At 48.4% G+C, this 16,992-nt stretch overlaps 1 protein-coding gene across 1 annotated transcript in view; it reads left to right on the top strand.

Annotated features, from left to right (window-relative positions):
• The window catches only part of sh3pxd2aa (SH3 and PX domains 2Aa), a gene marked incomplete at its 5' end in the record, with an annotated part of 43,237 nt that overhangs the window by 13,066 nt on the left and 13,179 nt on the right, over positions 1 to 16,992 (top strand). Inside the window, 2 exons of the mRNA XM_079730382.1 lie at positions 9,732 to 9,845; positions 12,877 to 12,960. Coding sequence (XP_079586508.1) covers positions 9,732 to 9,845; positions 12,877 to 12,960 — 198 coding nt within the window. The remainder of the gene's footprint in view (positions 1 to 9,731; positions 9,846 to 12,876; positions 12,961 to 16,992) is intronic.

Genomic DNA, 16,992 nt, shown 5'->3' with positions numbered 1-16,992 from the left:
CGACAGGGGGCCAGGCCAAGGCAAACACATCTGTGAGATCTTCTGCTATCCCTCTTACCACGGTCAAGGTTATTTTGGTGTGTGTGTGTGTGTGTGTGTGTGGGTTTGTCTGTGTGTATGTGTTTGCATATGTTAGAAACTGAGCTTCACAAAAAAGAAGCACAAGTGTGTTGGTCATTTGGATTTATGACGAGAGAGAGAGAGCGAGAGAGAGAGAGAGAGAGAGAGAGAGAGAGAGAGAGAGAGAGAGCTCTTCTTTCATAGATCCAAACACATGGATATGTAGCCTCACAGTCCTCCTCTTCCTGTGTGTTGGGTGTGTGAGTCTGTCCGTCACATCTGCAGTAAGCCCTTTCTCTAAAACAGTGTATTTTTGGGTCAACCTTTCCCATCCATTTGCACCACAACAATAGCAAAGCCAGTGTTTCCTCAGTGGCTCACAGGCTAGCTACAGTGGTCGGGTCATCTGTTGTCATTTTTCAGGGTTTACTCACAGTATACTAGTGCATCTCAGGCCGTTCTGTGGTCGTAGGCCAACAACACTCAGAATTCTTTGGTGGTTGTTTTGGTTTGGTTTTTGCTGACAAAGCTGTGCAAGTTTGTGAAGTGTGTGGGCGTGTGTTTGTGTGAGTCTGTTGTATTTATCTGAAACTGATCTCATGAGTTGTCATTGGCTGATATAATGAATTGTGTTGGGATTCTTTCATCTGTTGCGTGACGAGTGGCCAGAACACACGCACGCACACACACACACACACACAGAAACACAGACACGCATACTCTAACACAAAACAGCCACACGCACGGCTTAGCTTGTTTTGCTTTTCTTACTTCTTGCATCAGTGCACGATTACCCCCGCATTTACGAGCCGCTATCTAGTAAAGAGAGATTTATGGGGGGCCATGAAGGTGAACCCCCCGGAATCTTCCATGAGAGATGAAGAGCAGGGGGGTGATGGGGTTGAGGTGGAGTTGGGGGGGGGGGGGGGGAATGGCCGGGGCCAGCAGTGTCCTGCTTCGGGCTTTGCCTCGCTCCCCCTCTGGACATGGGAGCCCAAGAGATCCTGGAGGAGATTAACGACCCAGCTGCAGTGAACACGTCTGCATGCACGGAGGGTGGAGCTGGGGGCTCAAGGGTGGGCCCCCGGCTGTGGGGGCCCCAGCCTAGGGGCCAGACCAGACAGGGCCGCAGAGTAGGGTCTCTTTCGAGGGATAGCGTTCTGCGAAATCGGGGCTGCATTATTTGTTCATATGGATCGCTTTTACTTTGAAACCAAAGTAAGTTGAGACCTTTATAACCCCTTAACACTTTTGGGTGTCGGTTTCGTAAAATACTCGAAACCCACAAACGTCAGTTCTGCGATTCGACCATGCTGAATTGTACTCTTTGGTTAATCTAGCAAACATATGAATATATTCAGGAATAAAGGGAAAGGGAAACACAGCTGACTGCCCTAGCAAGACAAAAGGGATACAGTCATGATAGACCTTCTCGTAGGGCCTCAACTTCAAAAGCCTAATGGATCTGCAAGGAACAACATGACACAGAACAGCTAGCAGAAGCTTTTGTGGTGGGCTAATGCCTGCCCACAGAGCCAGCTGGAGAAGTGGTTTGCGTTTACGGCTATGCTATCTGCTTACAATTTACTATTTCCACTTTTCAAGGGATTTCAGCAACACTGATCATGGATAAAAGTCTGAAATTTTTCCCAGATGGGAAATTGTCATAATGTAGGTGGTAAATGTGACATAACTACATGGCACTTTCCAAGGACGTAAAAATGTGTCTTTGTTGTAACTTGAGCCTAATGCTCAGAACTGCATAGAATGAAGATGAATCCATAATCCCATTGTGTGCCACCTTGCATATTGAAAAGGTCTCCCACAAAAGATCCTCGTTTTACCACTGCCTTGCCATCGGCTTGTTTTCCATATCCTTTCCATCGAGATCTGTGGAGGACTAGCTGACAGAGTATCTTCAATCAAAGGTAGCGGCTTGGGGTATTCTTAAGAGTTCAGTCCGCCAGCCTCCGAGCTGTTAGCATTGCCTCGAGGCTTTATAACCACGCCAGCCAGCATCAATCTCTGCAGTAGGGGTTAAGTATAAAGAGAGCCTGATACCAGGAGGATTACCTACGCAGCACAATGGCATATCGGTGCCGCAAGCCCTCCCCCCAAGGGTGTACAGAACTGATAACGTGCTGTTGATACTCTGGTAAGCAGGGATCATTTACGCTATAGCTTACGCATGTCACTAAACTCTTAGCCCACGAAACAGAACCCTCTTCATCACGAAAGTTTCACAAAGACAAATCGGTTGGCGGCTGTTTGCATCATTTTATACACAAGCTTAAACTGATAAAAACAGACTGATAAAGTCCTCCTACGGTGACAACGGCGGCAGTGTTATCACGCGAGGAATGTTTCAGCTGAGGGCAAGGGCTTGGCATCGGGGGGGGTTGTTTTCGAACAGGCCGCGCTGCAGGGTTGGCGTGCGCACCACGGGGGGGGCAGACATCTTAAGGAAGTTCCCGTCGGGGGGTACAGCTTAACCCCACGGAGCGAGATGTTGCTCGCACGTCGTTTGATGGCAACCGCTCAGCCGGCAAACCCAGCGTCGAACGCATGGCGACAGCGGCGGTTGTAACCCCCACGCTGGTGTTTTCTTAGGCGGCGCCTAACTTTCTCCCCCAGACCGGATTGCCTTTGGTCTCCTGTGTTTAATGTTGCTGAGATCCTCAGTTTCCTCCCGAGGCCCAGCGTTCTTCAAAAGAACCAGGGCTTTGGTCCTCAAGGGAGAAATGGTGTGAACGAGGGAGTAGCCTGTAGCCCCCGTCACCACGGCGACCACAATCATCAACACCACCCACGGCCGCTACTGCTTTGAACTGTGGGCTTCTCTTTTGATTCAAACCCTTTAAAGCCTCAGCGATCGTCCACATCTGTTTACCATCCTTGCCGGTTCTCAGAAGGAATAAACGCAGCTGAGTTCTTGAGCCAGGCTACATCCTGACGTGCGTTGATACCATGTTGTCCCCCCCCCCCGATAAAACCAATTGAATTCAAAAAGGCGGGTAGAATCGCAAATTGGCCCAGCTCTCTCAGGCAGTCAGCGAGGGAACTATACGATACAGTAATGAGGCCGATGTTATACTTGATACGGTTTAATAAGGCGGGCTGTTTTTGTGCTGCTATTTTCAGCCTGTCTTGTCCCCGTGCCTCTCGATCGAGCTGACTGTGCAGAATCGCAGGCTGGACGATTAGAGGCAGGCCTGACGTGCAGATCTGCGGCCAAGCCTCTGTTCAGAATATCTGCTCTCTATTACAGGCGGGAAGCAGGGGGTGGGAGGGGGGAGGGAGGGTGCAAGAATCATAATAACAAACCCCCACACCCAGCACCACCTCAACCACCACCGGCCGGAACTCCACCACCACCTCTTCCAGGCTGTGCCCTCGCTGAAACACTCCGACGGGTGTTGGAGGGAAGTGAAGCAAAGTTGTTTTTTCGACAGGGAATGTGTTTGAAGTTCCTCAGCCAAACATCTGCTGGACTTTTCTGTTTAGTTTTCATTTCATTTTTATTTTCAATCTTTTGTTTGTCTTCCTAGGAATATTTCTAATCAATGTCTTCTCCTTTTGCTTCATTCTTGTTCAATCCGTTCCATTTTCATATCCATCTGTGTTGCTCACTCTCTCTCTCCATTCCCGTTTGTTATTGAGTCTTTCCCATTTCTTTCACAACTTCTATCATGCTCATAAACAATTCTGTTCTGCCGTTAGCCAAGACCCTCGCCATTAGCTATCTAAACTCAATAATGATTTGTGTTTTTACTGTGATTCTCACTGCTCACAGGAAGAAAGCTTGCTGTAGAAGAGTGAAGGTAGGAACTGAGCAATTAGATGAAATTCTCTACAAGGATTTGTGTGTGTGTGTGTGTGTGTGTGTGTGTGTGTGTGTGTGTGTGTGTGTGTGTGTGTGTGTGTGTGTGTGTGTGTGTGTGCATGTGCATGTCTGGGAAGACCAGATAGGGGGTGAACATGTTTTAATATGTTCAAGAAGGAGATATCTGAAAGACTTGAATAATAACAAGACTCTATTTTAGGTTCAGTGCCTCATCGATTTTCTGAAAATAATTACAATTCTATCTGTAATGAGATAAAATAAGTCTATTCATTTTTTTCATTGCTTGTTATGAGTTTGAAGGTAGCCCCTGTGATATTTTTCTCTCTCAGTCCACTTTGCCAGATGCTTGGCAATAAAGATTGGCCTTGAAAGGAAATTAAAGAGGGCTTGTACACAAAACATAGGGATGTTTTTGGCAATCTCTATTTTGTTCATCTTCTTCTTCGTCCTCGCACACACATACACTCGCAGACACACGTATGCACACACACACAAATACAGACTCACACATACACACACACACACACACACTTATACACACACACAGGCATATACACTCACACATGTAAACACACTCCCACACACACTCCAACTCCCGCACACGCACACACACACACACGCACACACAAAAACACACAAACAAGACGATTGGGGCCTGGATTTCATAAGAAGGTATGCTGACTTAAACCCATTTAAACAACAGCGGCTCCCTGCAGTCTGCTGTGTGTACAGATGGCTGCCCAGTGCACACTTCATTACAGGGCTGCCTCTTTTCTCTTCATTTCTCCTGCTCGTCTTCTGTTCTTAACCAGCCCTGAACGTTGAAGCCCCTGTTTGTACAGCGAACCACCGCGGTGATCCCCAGCTTTTCTAAATAATCGCATTGAATTCTTTTAGTTTTCGTCCGTACGTCCGTCTGTCCGGCTCCATCTCTTCTCCATTATGTCCCATTACGTCTGCTTGTAGTCCATTTCTGCCCAGGCTCTGGATTGCTAATATTTCTTCTTTATGTCTCGTCCGACCGGCTCTTTATGGCTTGCTCAGTGCTCCTCTGACTTTGGAAAGCAGCACTTCGTCTAAGTGTGTGTTTGAGGAGCTGCTGCTGCTGCTCTGGCCCTCACTCCTTAGGTTTTTACTAAGCCTCAATTCACCAGCGGTGGATTTATAGAGGTGCTGGGGGCTCCTGTCAGAGCTCCGGCCCACCACAAAACAAGTGTGTGTGTGTGTGTGTGTGTGTGTGTGTGTGTGTGTGTGTGTGTGTGTGTGTGTGTGTGTGTGTGTGTGTGTGTGTGTGTGTGTGTGTGTGTGTGTGTGTGTGTGTGTGTGTGTGCGTGCGTGCGTGCGTGCGTGCGTGCGTGCGACTGTGCGTGTGTCTGTGTTTCCTATCAGCTCCTGCTAAATCCACTGTTGTTTACGGCAACTGCGGCATCGAAGCTCAAACATCTGACGGAAAATAGCAACTAGTGACCTCTAGCCGCTGTCACTGCGGTTGATTTATGAATCTGTTTTCCTGCCCTAATGGATAGTACGCCTTGTGTTGCTTTCTCCTTGCTGTCGTCTTCAGTCAGTCCAGGTGGGGCCTGTTATTCCTCATAGTCACAGAGTTGTAGTGAGGAGAGCTATACACATCTTTGCCAGCTTATGCGAGAGAGACTGTATTATTTATTAATATATAATAAAATATGTATATAATATATACCTATATATGAATATATATATATTAATTAACGGTTTCAATAGTTTGACAGCTAGTATGGGTGTCAAGCCATCCAAACGTGTTTGTTCCTGGATCTATGGGACATGGTGTGAGACTTAATTAGCCTTGCATAACTGAACTGTCAAGAAAACAGACTGCTGTGAAATCTGGATGTTAGATGAAACGTCCCCAGTGAGTTGTAATACGAAGTAGGGGGCTACCCATGTAGATAGGCAGGCAGGCAGGTAGGCAGATGGTAGCTACAGTAACAAACTAGCTTTCTTAGTAGATCGCAAAGGACCACTTAGTACTGGGAGGAAGGGTAACTCGGTAACTGGTAGGTAGATATGTAGGCTAGCTAGCTGGTAGGTCACTGTCGAGAGTTGCTAGCTAGCTGGTATTAGATCAGATTGACGGACGGGTTGGTAGCGTTGCTAGCTAGCTGGCTGGTAGGTAGGTAGGTAGGTAGGTAGTTGTTATATATTACAATATACATTATATATATATATATATATATATATATATATATATATATATATATATATATATATATATATATATATGTATACAGTATACATTATAGTGGGTAATATTAAGGTAGGTGGCTAGCTGTGAGTCAGCTAGATAGACAGATGGGGAGATAGGGAGGAAGAGTGTCTTCAGAAACTCTACAGCTTCCTTGCATGAAACATCTGTGCTGTGTTCCTGTGCAGGGAGGCAGGGTACTGACAGTCAGTGTGCGCACAACAGGGTGTGTGCATCAGTGGGTGTCCGGTGAGCTGGTTGAGTTATGATCAGGAGGCTCTATTTAGAAACTATAGTACTATTTATGGGGACGGGTCAATCTCCTAGGTGAATGGCACACTCTAAAGAAACACGATGAAAGGAATACATGCGTGTGTGTCCGTGTGTTTGTGTGCGTGGGTGGGTTTGACTTTGAATACTGTTCGGAGTGACTGTTAGCAGTGCCCAGCACCACGCAGTAGCTGTCCCTCTTTGGATGGTTCATAGCCCATAGTGCTTGCTTTATATGGCTACAGAAGCAGCTGGATCAGATACCAAAGGGCTCGGCCTGCATGTTAACAGCCACTTAGGATTCCCACTTCATTCAAAGCAAACCAAGCTAGTGTTTACGTTGCGAAAGAGATCCTAGCATATACAGGCAGGGTGCAATTTGTGAAAAAACCCAGAGAGGGGGATGTTTTGAAAACGATTTCTCCAGGAAAATAAATCTCGAATTCCAGACATTGAATTTCTTCACTGCCTTGCAGGAATATCTAACTCCTTTTATCTCAAGCAGCCTTAAGCAATACTTTTACCCTCAAATCCTATCTTGAACTTTCCTCGTGCGACCACATAGAGATCATACCCAACAAAACATGGAAGAGTTAAATCCCTCTTCCTATACCACTCGGCCAGGCATGGCAAAACACCTATTTCTGAACGTCAATATTCAATAGAAAATAAACTCAAAACTAAATAGCACAAGGCGATATCAACAAATAAATAACTAGGCTACAGTGTAGGCTTATGGGTCAAACCCATACCCAGAAAACAGTCTGCTTTGATGACGGTATTCTGTTGTTTTTTTATGCGGCATGTGGCCCCTCTTTTAGCCACATCTCCAGGGAGGGAATGAGGCCATTTACAGAAATAAACAGTCAGCGTCTCTTTTTTCGCAACGCTAGCTAGCTGCATGGATCAAGGCTAATGGCACCAGGTTCGTTAGCTTAATTAGCCCCAATGTCATCTATTGTCTCTTGAACGCTAGCACTGACAGCGGGTGGTCCATTTCAGATTCTATCGTTCTATCGCGCTATAGACTGTTCACGTTACAGTGCTAGTTTGAAATACTTCTATTTGTGGTATTTAACATGTTCTACTGGTGAAGTAGCATTGATCCCATTGAGGGGTGAGAGGGATAAAGTTTGCCCCCGCCGGGGATAAAAAATAGTCCAGCAGAGGCCGGGATTTACAGACCAGAGAGGGGGAACTCCCACGCATCCCCCTGGCAAATTGCACCCTGAATACAGGCATACTTTCCACATCATCGTCGCAAAGCATTGGAAAGCCTGCCTGGGGTCCGGCTGGAGCGTGAAGCAGGGTGTGAGGCCTGGTCCAGCGGGGCCGAGCACAACCATATGGCTCCCCCAACGCACCGGAGTCGGCGACTTCCCTGTCAAACCTCCCTTAGACCACAACGTTAACTGCTGCCCCGGTCTGCCATTCACCCCTCTCCTGCTCCTTCACCTTTACCATCTGCACGTGTGTCTGTTTGTGTTTATGTATGTGTGTGGGGAATAGTGTGTGTGTGTGGGGGATAGTCTGTGGATGTGGGTGTAGGGAATAGTGGGTATGGGTGTTTGTATGTGTGTGTGTGTGCGTGCGTGCGTCTCGTAATGTCCACCAAATATGTCTCACGAAAAACACAAAACTAACTCTCCATTACCCTCCATTAATGCTTGAAGGCGTTGCGATCGCCAACCCTTTATAAAAGCCGTTACTCTTTCATGACCCTGAAACCCATTTGTCTATCCTTCTGGCAGAGTGTCTGTTTGTCTGTCTGTCTGCGCTGGTCCGGGAATGCGGTGACTCCTAAACAAACACGCCGTTGAGACGTCTCCCATGCTGGAGATAGGCACGGCCTTTCCCTGCCTGGAACGACCCCGTAGGGGAAAAGGCCTCATCAGGCCGAAATGATGCAGAGAATTCTCGTGACGCACCGCTCAAATTTTGTAACGGATAGGGGTTGCTTGTTAAATGAAGACACACACACACTGGATGTCAACATATGATCAATGCGTAGACAGTCTGCTTTCTTATTTTGCCCTCCTGAAGTTGTTGGTTCTGGTCGCTACCCAAGTTCCCATGTGTTTTTACACTTGTCGGTGTGTTAACAGGCAGAACTAAAGAATAACAGTGATAGATGTGTCTGCAGACTTCTCTTTAGAGTGGAGTTTGATTAAGATTGAAGGTAAAGTCATATGTACTTTCTGTGTAATAGTTAGCAATTTCTAATTTTCTAGTTAGCAAAAAAAGAGGTTTGTGCCGAGTCGTCCCAGTAGTAAAGTATCTCCTGCCTTGCTCAAAGAGTCCTTCAACCCAGCGCCTACCTCCTGGCTTTGTTCTTTAGCTTACACTTTAGAACAGACCCCACAAACAGCCAATGCTGTAGAGGGAGGGGAGGAATGGCAGGTCATAAAACAGTCAATCTAATCAACGCATTGACAAAATCCTAAATTCATCTTTCAGAAACATGTCAACTTCTATTCAGGGCCTCTTTAAACTACCATCCCCCGGAGCTCCAAAGAAAACCCAACACTCCCGTCTCCTCCGTGCACTCGCTCTTTCAATGTGCGGTCCGGGTTAGTCATGACGACAGCTTTCCGAGGAGGCAAAGAGCGCCATCCCTGCAGAGGTTCCCCCCCCCCAAACCCCCCCCCCCCACATCTCTGTGGGAACGCCAACAAAACGGAAAACCTCTGAGCCGCTCAAGTGTTGAAGTACAATGAATAAATGGAATGCAGTGAGCTATGCTAAAGCGAATACCTGGCTGCATCTGCTGCTTCTGCTGGTGCAGTGGACCGAGCCGCGGTTCGGGGAGCCGGAATGCATGCATGTATGTTGGGTCATCCTACCGGGCGCTGCCGGTGGGATTGAGACCATGTGTGCGGATTCTTTGAAGTAAAACATGTTTTGGCCGCAATGAGTTTTACCTTTGGTGTTCAAGGGAGTGAATCTTATGGTATCACTCGATTGAAATCGAGTGATACCAAATTCAAGATTCTCGGTTCAGCACACGTGGGCGCTACGTTCGCGATCTACTCCGGTCCACTGTGCACAAAGGGTGGAAAACGATTGCCTGAAAGCAGCGTAAGAGTGTGTATACGTTTGTGTCATTTCTATATTTGAAGAAGTTGTATCGACCGACTGCAGGAATGTAAACGCGCCAAGGCAAAACTAACACAAGAGAAAATAATACATAATTGATGCGATTCTTTGGAAGTGGTGAATCATGATAAGAATCTCAATTAGATTTCTTCCCCCCCATCCCAGGGGCGGTCACATGAAATGTTATTGCCATGCCCACACTCATCCTCCCCTCCCCTTCTCGCGCTCCTTCTATGGCAGGGTGGTGGTTCGTGAGCACAGTGGAGGAGCAGGGGTGGGTCCCGGCTACGTATCTCGACTCCCAGAGTGGAACCAAGGATGACTTGGATCTGGGGACCTCCAGGACCGGGGAAGGTGAGTGTGGCTCTGGAGACACAAACGCGCACGCACGCACACACGCACGCACGCACGCACGCAGGCACACACACACGCACGCACACACACACACACACACACACACACACACCCACACACACACACACACACACACACACACACACACACACACACACACCTACCTCCAGGACCGGGGAAGGTTAGTGTGGCTCTGAAGACACACACACACACACACACACACACACACACACACACACACACACACACACACACACACACACACACACACACACACACACACACACACACACACACACACACACACACCTCCAGGACCGGGGAAGGTGAGTGTGGCTCTGGAGACATGCACGCACACACGCACGCACACACACTCACACACACACACACACACACACACACACACACACACACACACACACACACACACACACACACACACACACACACACACACACCTTTAGGACTGGAGAAGTTTTGTGCAGCTCGAAACACGCACGCACAAAGACAGACACACACTAATGCAAGGTTTGTGTATTTCACAAAGACAAGCACGCAGGCAAGCACACACAGACACACACACACACACACACACACACACACACACACACACTGTACTAAGGAACACATGAAGGTGGGTACATTCTGCGAGACGCCTCATTTTACAATCCAATCTGAACCCCCATCCTGGCCAGGGAAGCAGACTCCCATAGCTACCTCCACACGCGTTTCAAGCCCACAAAATGCCCAGCTTGCCACGGCAATCAAAGCTCACAGCAACAAGGCTTTGTCAAATGGATTTTCCCAGTTTCTGCGCCTCAGCAGAGAGGGTGTTTCGCCACGTGCCCCCCCCCCCCCCAGGAGGCTTATCCCACACAGGGACACTCGTTCTGTCATCACCTCCTCCCCGACGCTGGCTGGGTCTGTTTCCACCGGACTCACCCTTCCCTGTACCATCAGCTCTCCCCCCTGCCGTGTACATGCTCATGCACCCATGCAACCGCACACACTGCCCTTCTTGCGCTGTGTGTGTGTGTGTGTGTGTGTGTGTGTGTGTGTGTGTGTGTGTGTGTGTGTGTGTGTGTTTGTGTGTGAGTCAGTGTTTGCGCACGCACATGCGCGGATATATGTGTGCACGCGCGTGCACACTCACACAGACTCACACACAGTCACACACACACACAGACACACAGACACACACACACACACACACACACACACACACACACACACACACACACACACTGCGCAAGCAGGGCAGTTGTGGGAATGGCCCAATAGCATTGTCTCACAGCCCTGGCAGGTATGGACTGTCAGACCCATGGGTCCCTTCGAAGAGGACTTAAAGGGTAAACGCAGGCATCGACATCACCGCTTGATGGATGATCGCTCATTAAATGGCGCCGGGCGCATAATTAGATTCTGCCTCTTTCAAACTTCTGTTTCTGAACTGTTTTGCAGTTTCGATCGGCGTTCACACTTCTACACCACTGAGCAACCGAGGGCCCCGGAATGCAAACACATGCACTAATCACTGTCAGACATACACATAAACACTCCCTAGCTCGCTTCTCCGTCTCTGTGGCTCTCTGGCTGTGTCTCTGTCTCGCCTCTCTCGCTCACTTTCTCTGTCTCTGTCTGTCTCTGTCTCTGTCTGTCTCTGTCGCTGTCTGTCTCGCTCTGGCGCTCTCTCTCTCTCTCCCTCCGTCTCTGTCTCTCTTTCACTCTTACTCACACTCTCGAACTCCCGCTACCTTCTTCATTACACTCGCTGTCCTGGTGTGTGCACACATCAGAGCACACTGTCTTTGATCTCCCCTATCCCTTTCCACACACACACACGCACACACACACAACCACACACACACACACACACACACACACACACACACACACACACACACACACACACGTACACACACACCATATCCAGCCCCTCATTAAGCCAGTGTGGGCCCGTAACCTAATTCAAGTGACAGGCGCTGGAGAGGAACTGACAAGACATGGGTCCGCCCTCATGAAGATTACCCTGAAATAACATTTCCTCTTCCCTCAGAGCGCGCTAAGCTGATATTTCAATTAGGGGGTCAGCGGGCGTAGGGGGGGGCGGAGCAAATTCATGTTTTTCTTTTTCCAAGGGAACGCGGAGAAGTGATGGGACATGCCCGGAAATGAGGGGAGGCAGGATGGGAAGGAGGGAGAGAGGGAGGGAGAGATGGAGGGAGGGAGAGATTAGAAGGAGGTTTGGAGAGAGGGATGGCTGTATGGAGGATGACGGGGGGGGGGGAGTTCTAGGGAGGGAGAGGTCCATGGCGGAGTAGGGGGAGAATTAGAGCAATTTGGTGGAGTCGCTCGCAGAGAGAGAGAGAGAGAGAGAGAGAGAGAGAGAGAGAGAGAGAGAGAGAGAGAGAGAGAGAGAGAGAGAGAGAGAGAGAGAGAGAGAGAGAGAGAGAGAGAGACTCCTGTTAATGTCTCTCTCTCCCTCTTCTGTACGTAGCCTTGATATTGGATTAGGAGAGAATAACAATGTATCAAGGCAGGAAATGGTAACCATAACCAGATATAAGTGTTCACTAACATGCACACACAAACGCGTTGCGTCACGTAGGGAGGTATTGCAGAAGACAAGATGGAGGGATTTAATTTTGCAATCGCTATGATACGTTACACAGAACCCAATTCCTAAACTGAACACGCTATTGCATAAAGGGATTTCCCTGCTAGAAATAGAACAATGCAATTCAGCTGCTTTATCAATTAACTAACTGACTTACTTGTTTTATGGAATTTAAATTTTTTGTTTATACCATTGCTAATGATACATAGTGTACTTGTATTTATGTAAGCAATGGTGTTACAAGAATATCAGCACAGCATTAGTATTAGCACAAGAACTTCTGTAGCGTAACGAATACTACTTCAAACGAACTAGCGTACCGCTAACAGCTGCTCTCATCCCTTTTGATTTGCTGACTAACTCCGGCTGCTTCCCTTTGTGTTCCCCTCTCCCCATTGGTCGATCCCTGATCAGTTACTAAACGACGCAAAGCCCACCTGAGGAGGCTGGACCGCCGCTGGACCCTGGGGGGCATAGTCAACCGCCAGCAGAGCCGAGGTGAACCAGGAACACCCACATACATACAGACAGACAGACAGACAGACAGACAGACAGACAGACAGACAGACAGACAGACAGACAGACAGACAGACAGACAGACAGACAGACAGACAGACAGACAGACAGACAGACAGACAGACAGACAGACAGACAGACAGACAGACAGACAGACAGACAGACAGACGTGCGTACATGCATACATACACATATATACATACATACTTTACCTACACACATGCAAACATACTGTACGTAGACATACACACACACACATTGGATACATACTTATAAACACACAAACATACTTAGACATACACACACATGCACAGAGTCATAGAGAAGTCTCCCTCCCCCTCCTTCTGTCAAGCACATGGACTCATAAACAAACTTAGAGACAGAAAGTGTGCCACTAGCACGCACACACACGCACATGCACACGCACACACTCAGCACGGCACAAACCATTCTTAGCTCGTACAATGTGCCTTACTGCCGCTTTCACATGATAAAGGAACAAAATGTGATAATACCCAACAGCACATTGCGGGTCCTTCCGACTCCCAGTGTAAAAACTCCTAACCATCCTCGCACACACCAAACATATTAAGTTAATTAATGTGTATTTCTTTGCACAGCACAAAAAGGAGCAGAACATCTGGTACTATGAGGGAACTTCAAACACTGGACCATGATTTACTGTATAATGGGGTTGCCACTCAACTCATTAAATTAGCGCCTCTTAATTTTCAAAGCTAATGAACTTTAATGACTGTTGCATTATGCAAGCCATTTAGAATAATTGTGCATTCATTATAGGTCAACACACACACAGACATGGCTTTATGTCACATCATCACATTTTTTCGTATGGTTCGCAAACTGCGAACATCTGTCTAGCGCACGCCTCATTTATTGATTGTATTTACATTCTGAATGCAATGTTGTGTTGAAAATGATGATGTTGATTCTACATCATTATTTCTATATTATTTGCACTCCCGGGCCCATGCAGGCTTTTCACCATCAGCATCTTTAACTCATTACAACGTGACTCAACGTGGCTCTGTGTATCACTTTACCACGGTCCAACTTGTTGAAAGAAAAAGGTGTACCTCCAGTGATTCATCCTAGGAGCTTCAATGTGTTCACGCCTGAGACCGGATTGTGTGTTTAAGAGTCGGAGCCCCTTCACGGTGAGCCTCATGACTAAGAAGCTCCCGGAAGGAGTTGGAAGGAGAACAAACAAGCGGGCGACTGTTCTTGCTCATAATCCCTCCGATTCACACGGCATGTTGACCGAGCCCACATTCTGACTTACCAGCAACTCCCTCGTAAGGACGGGATCGCAGCCGCGGGGCTGCCGGTGAAACGTGCACACACACACACACACACACACACACACACACACACACACACACACACACACACACACACACACACACACACACACACACACACGCACACACACACACACGCGCACACACACACACGCGCGCGCACACACATACACACAAGCCCTTCCACCGTGCACCACACCGAGACACGAGACAGAGCATCGGAGGAGGTCTGAGCGGTGTGCGTGGGCTGCGTTCCGTCAGAGACCTGAGTCCAGAGTCAGTCTGCTTATCTGATGGCTGGCGGACGGCTTCCATCACCTCCCACCCTTCCTGCTGATTAGCTGGAATAGCTCGGAGGCCTTCTGTGTCACAATGCCTGGGCCTGACCTAGAACCCGTGGGTGGGGGAGCCCGCCTGGTGGGTCAGTAAGCAAAACGTGTTAACGAGCGTTTAGAGGGTACTGACGTGAGAGACGCAGAGCGCTACAGTGCTAGCTAGTGTTAAGCGTCGCCCCCCCCCCCCCCCCCCCCCCCCCCCACCGCCCCCCCGTCTAGCTGTCGCCGCCGCCGTAGAAGGAGGGGTTTTGGAGGCGCTGGGAATCAGTGTCAGACCGTCTTACGAATGACCCATCACCGGTTTAATCGCTTATTACCGGTTTAAATCGTACTTGATCATTTAAATCGACCAAGCACGTCACACGGCTACATTTGAGGCCTTTGGGCTCTTGTTCGGCACCACAGTTCTGTCTTTGTCATATCTCGCTCGCTCTGAGATTGTCACAGACATACAGATGGATGGATGGATAGATAAATGAATGGATGGATGGCTCTAGGATAGAGAGAGATAGAGAGATAGATGGCTGTAAGATATATAGATGAATGGATGGAGGGAGAGAGAGAGATGGCTGTGAGATAGAAAGATTAATTGATGGAGGGAGGGAGGTAGAGAGAAGAATATAGAGGGAGGGAGAGGGGGAGAGAGAGAGATGCCTGTGAAATATATATATATATATATTTATGGATGGAAGGAAAGAGGGAGGTAGAGAGAGAGAGAGATGGCTGTAAGTTAGAGCGATGGATCAATGGTTGAATGTAAGATAGACATTGGATATTGGATTGATAGCAGAGGGCTGAGTTAGTTTTTCACCTGCGAGATGAACTCGCATGTTCAATAACAGGGTCCGGATGTGTTAGCCGTGGTCTCTGCCCCCACGGAGAGCTATCATTGGAAAGCAGGACTCCGATGTGATTTTCTGCAGCCCAGCAACCTCTGTACATTGTCCTCTCTGTGTGACGCGCACGGGGACAGGCGTGTACGACGACACACGCGCATGGGTCGATAGCCTCATGCTGTTACTGAAATAAGTCCCCAATTTAGAGGAAAAAACTGTAAAATCCTATGTTTTCGCCATTCTCCCCAAAGCACTACTTGAACGTTCCACTCTGCTGCGGCGGCAGGAGGCGTTATACGGACTACCTTTTTCCCAGTTAGTATGACATCATCTCCAAGGGGCAGAGGTGGCACAGTTTGTGTGGACGTGTGTAGCTCGTTTGACTGCGGTGTCCACGAGAAAGCCACCCTACGGTGTGTGTGGATGTGTGCATTTCATTCGACATTACTTATTATAACGCTCATAACAGTCTTACAACAACGGTAGTAAAAACGTGTCTTAAAGTTGGCGTAACCCTAACCCCAACCCGAAACGCATGTTTTAAAACACTTAAGTGGTCGAATTCCATCTGAAAGGCCAACACTGGCTCTTTAAGTCAACTAACGGTAGGCCACTTTTACGAGCAATCATCCCGTTACATTTCGAGTTATTTACCTCGGCCGCACTGGAATTTGCAACTTGGAACCCAAAGACGAGCAACGCGTCTCGGACTCTCCCGGACCGCCCCGCGGCAGTTTCCCGCTCGACGTCCCTTGCGATATCAACAACAAGCAACCGGGAATCATGAGTCACCCACGCTGCGATGGAAGTTTCTTAATCCCCTTGGATACAGACTCCAAATAAATATTGTGCAGGGATTATAATGCGATAAATGTGTCCGTCTTTGTTTTTCGCCCCCGCCGTGTTGGTAAACACGGTGCAATGACCTCTGCAACGCCATCGCTGCTCGTGTTGAATCCCGTTGTTCGCGTTGTTCAGACTGGGTCGGCCTCACTACCCTGGGTAGCCTTTTCACTGAATTGATCCGTCCATCTTTCATCTTCTCCTTTATTACACTCCCCCTGTCATCCCCCAGGGGCTTCATCCCTCTGGGTCTTTCCTCTGAGCTCCCCCTGATCCACCTGGTCCTGGGAGTCCAGGGGAGAGCGAGAGAGAGGGAGAGGGAGGGAGAGAGAGAGAGAGAGAGAGAGAGAGAGGTAGAGGGAGAGAGAGAGAGATCTCTAATCAGGGTGGTATACATTTCTGCTCTGGTGCTGCAAGGGTCGTCGAAGAAGGGGGTGGGGGGCCTGTAGGGGGGAGGTTTAGAAGATCAGGCTCAGCTTAACCTGTTTCATCCCAGTGAGAGAGACCTCAGGGCCTGTGTCTGTCGGGGGCAGGTCAGGCCAACAGAGGGCGCTGTTTGTTATTGCTTGGTCAGCGGTATGGTGGTGGTGATGGTGGGGGGGAGGGTTATTTTGTAAGTGTGCTGTGTTTATCTTGGAATGGGGGAAATAGCAATGGGATTTTAAGTAGGTCGCGCTT

The sequence above is a fragment of the Pollachius pollachius genome, assembly GCF_949987615.1.
Source record: "Pollachius pollachius genome assembly, chromosome: 2".
Lineage (NCBI taxonomy): Eukaryota > Metazoa > Chordata > Actinopteri > Gadiformes > Gadidae > Pollachius > Pollachius pollachius.
The sequence above is the reverse complement of the archived record's forward strand: the minus strand, read 5'-3'. Positions and strand labels throughout refer to the sequence as shown.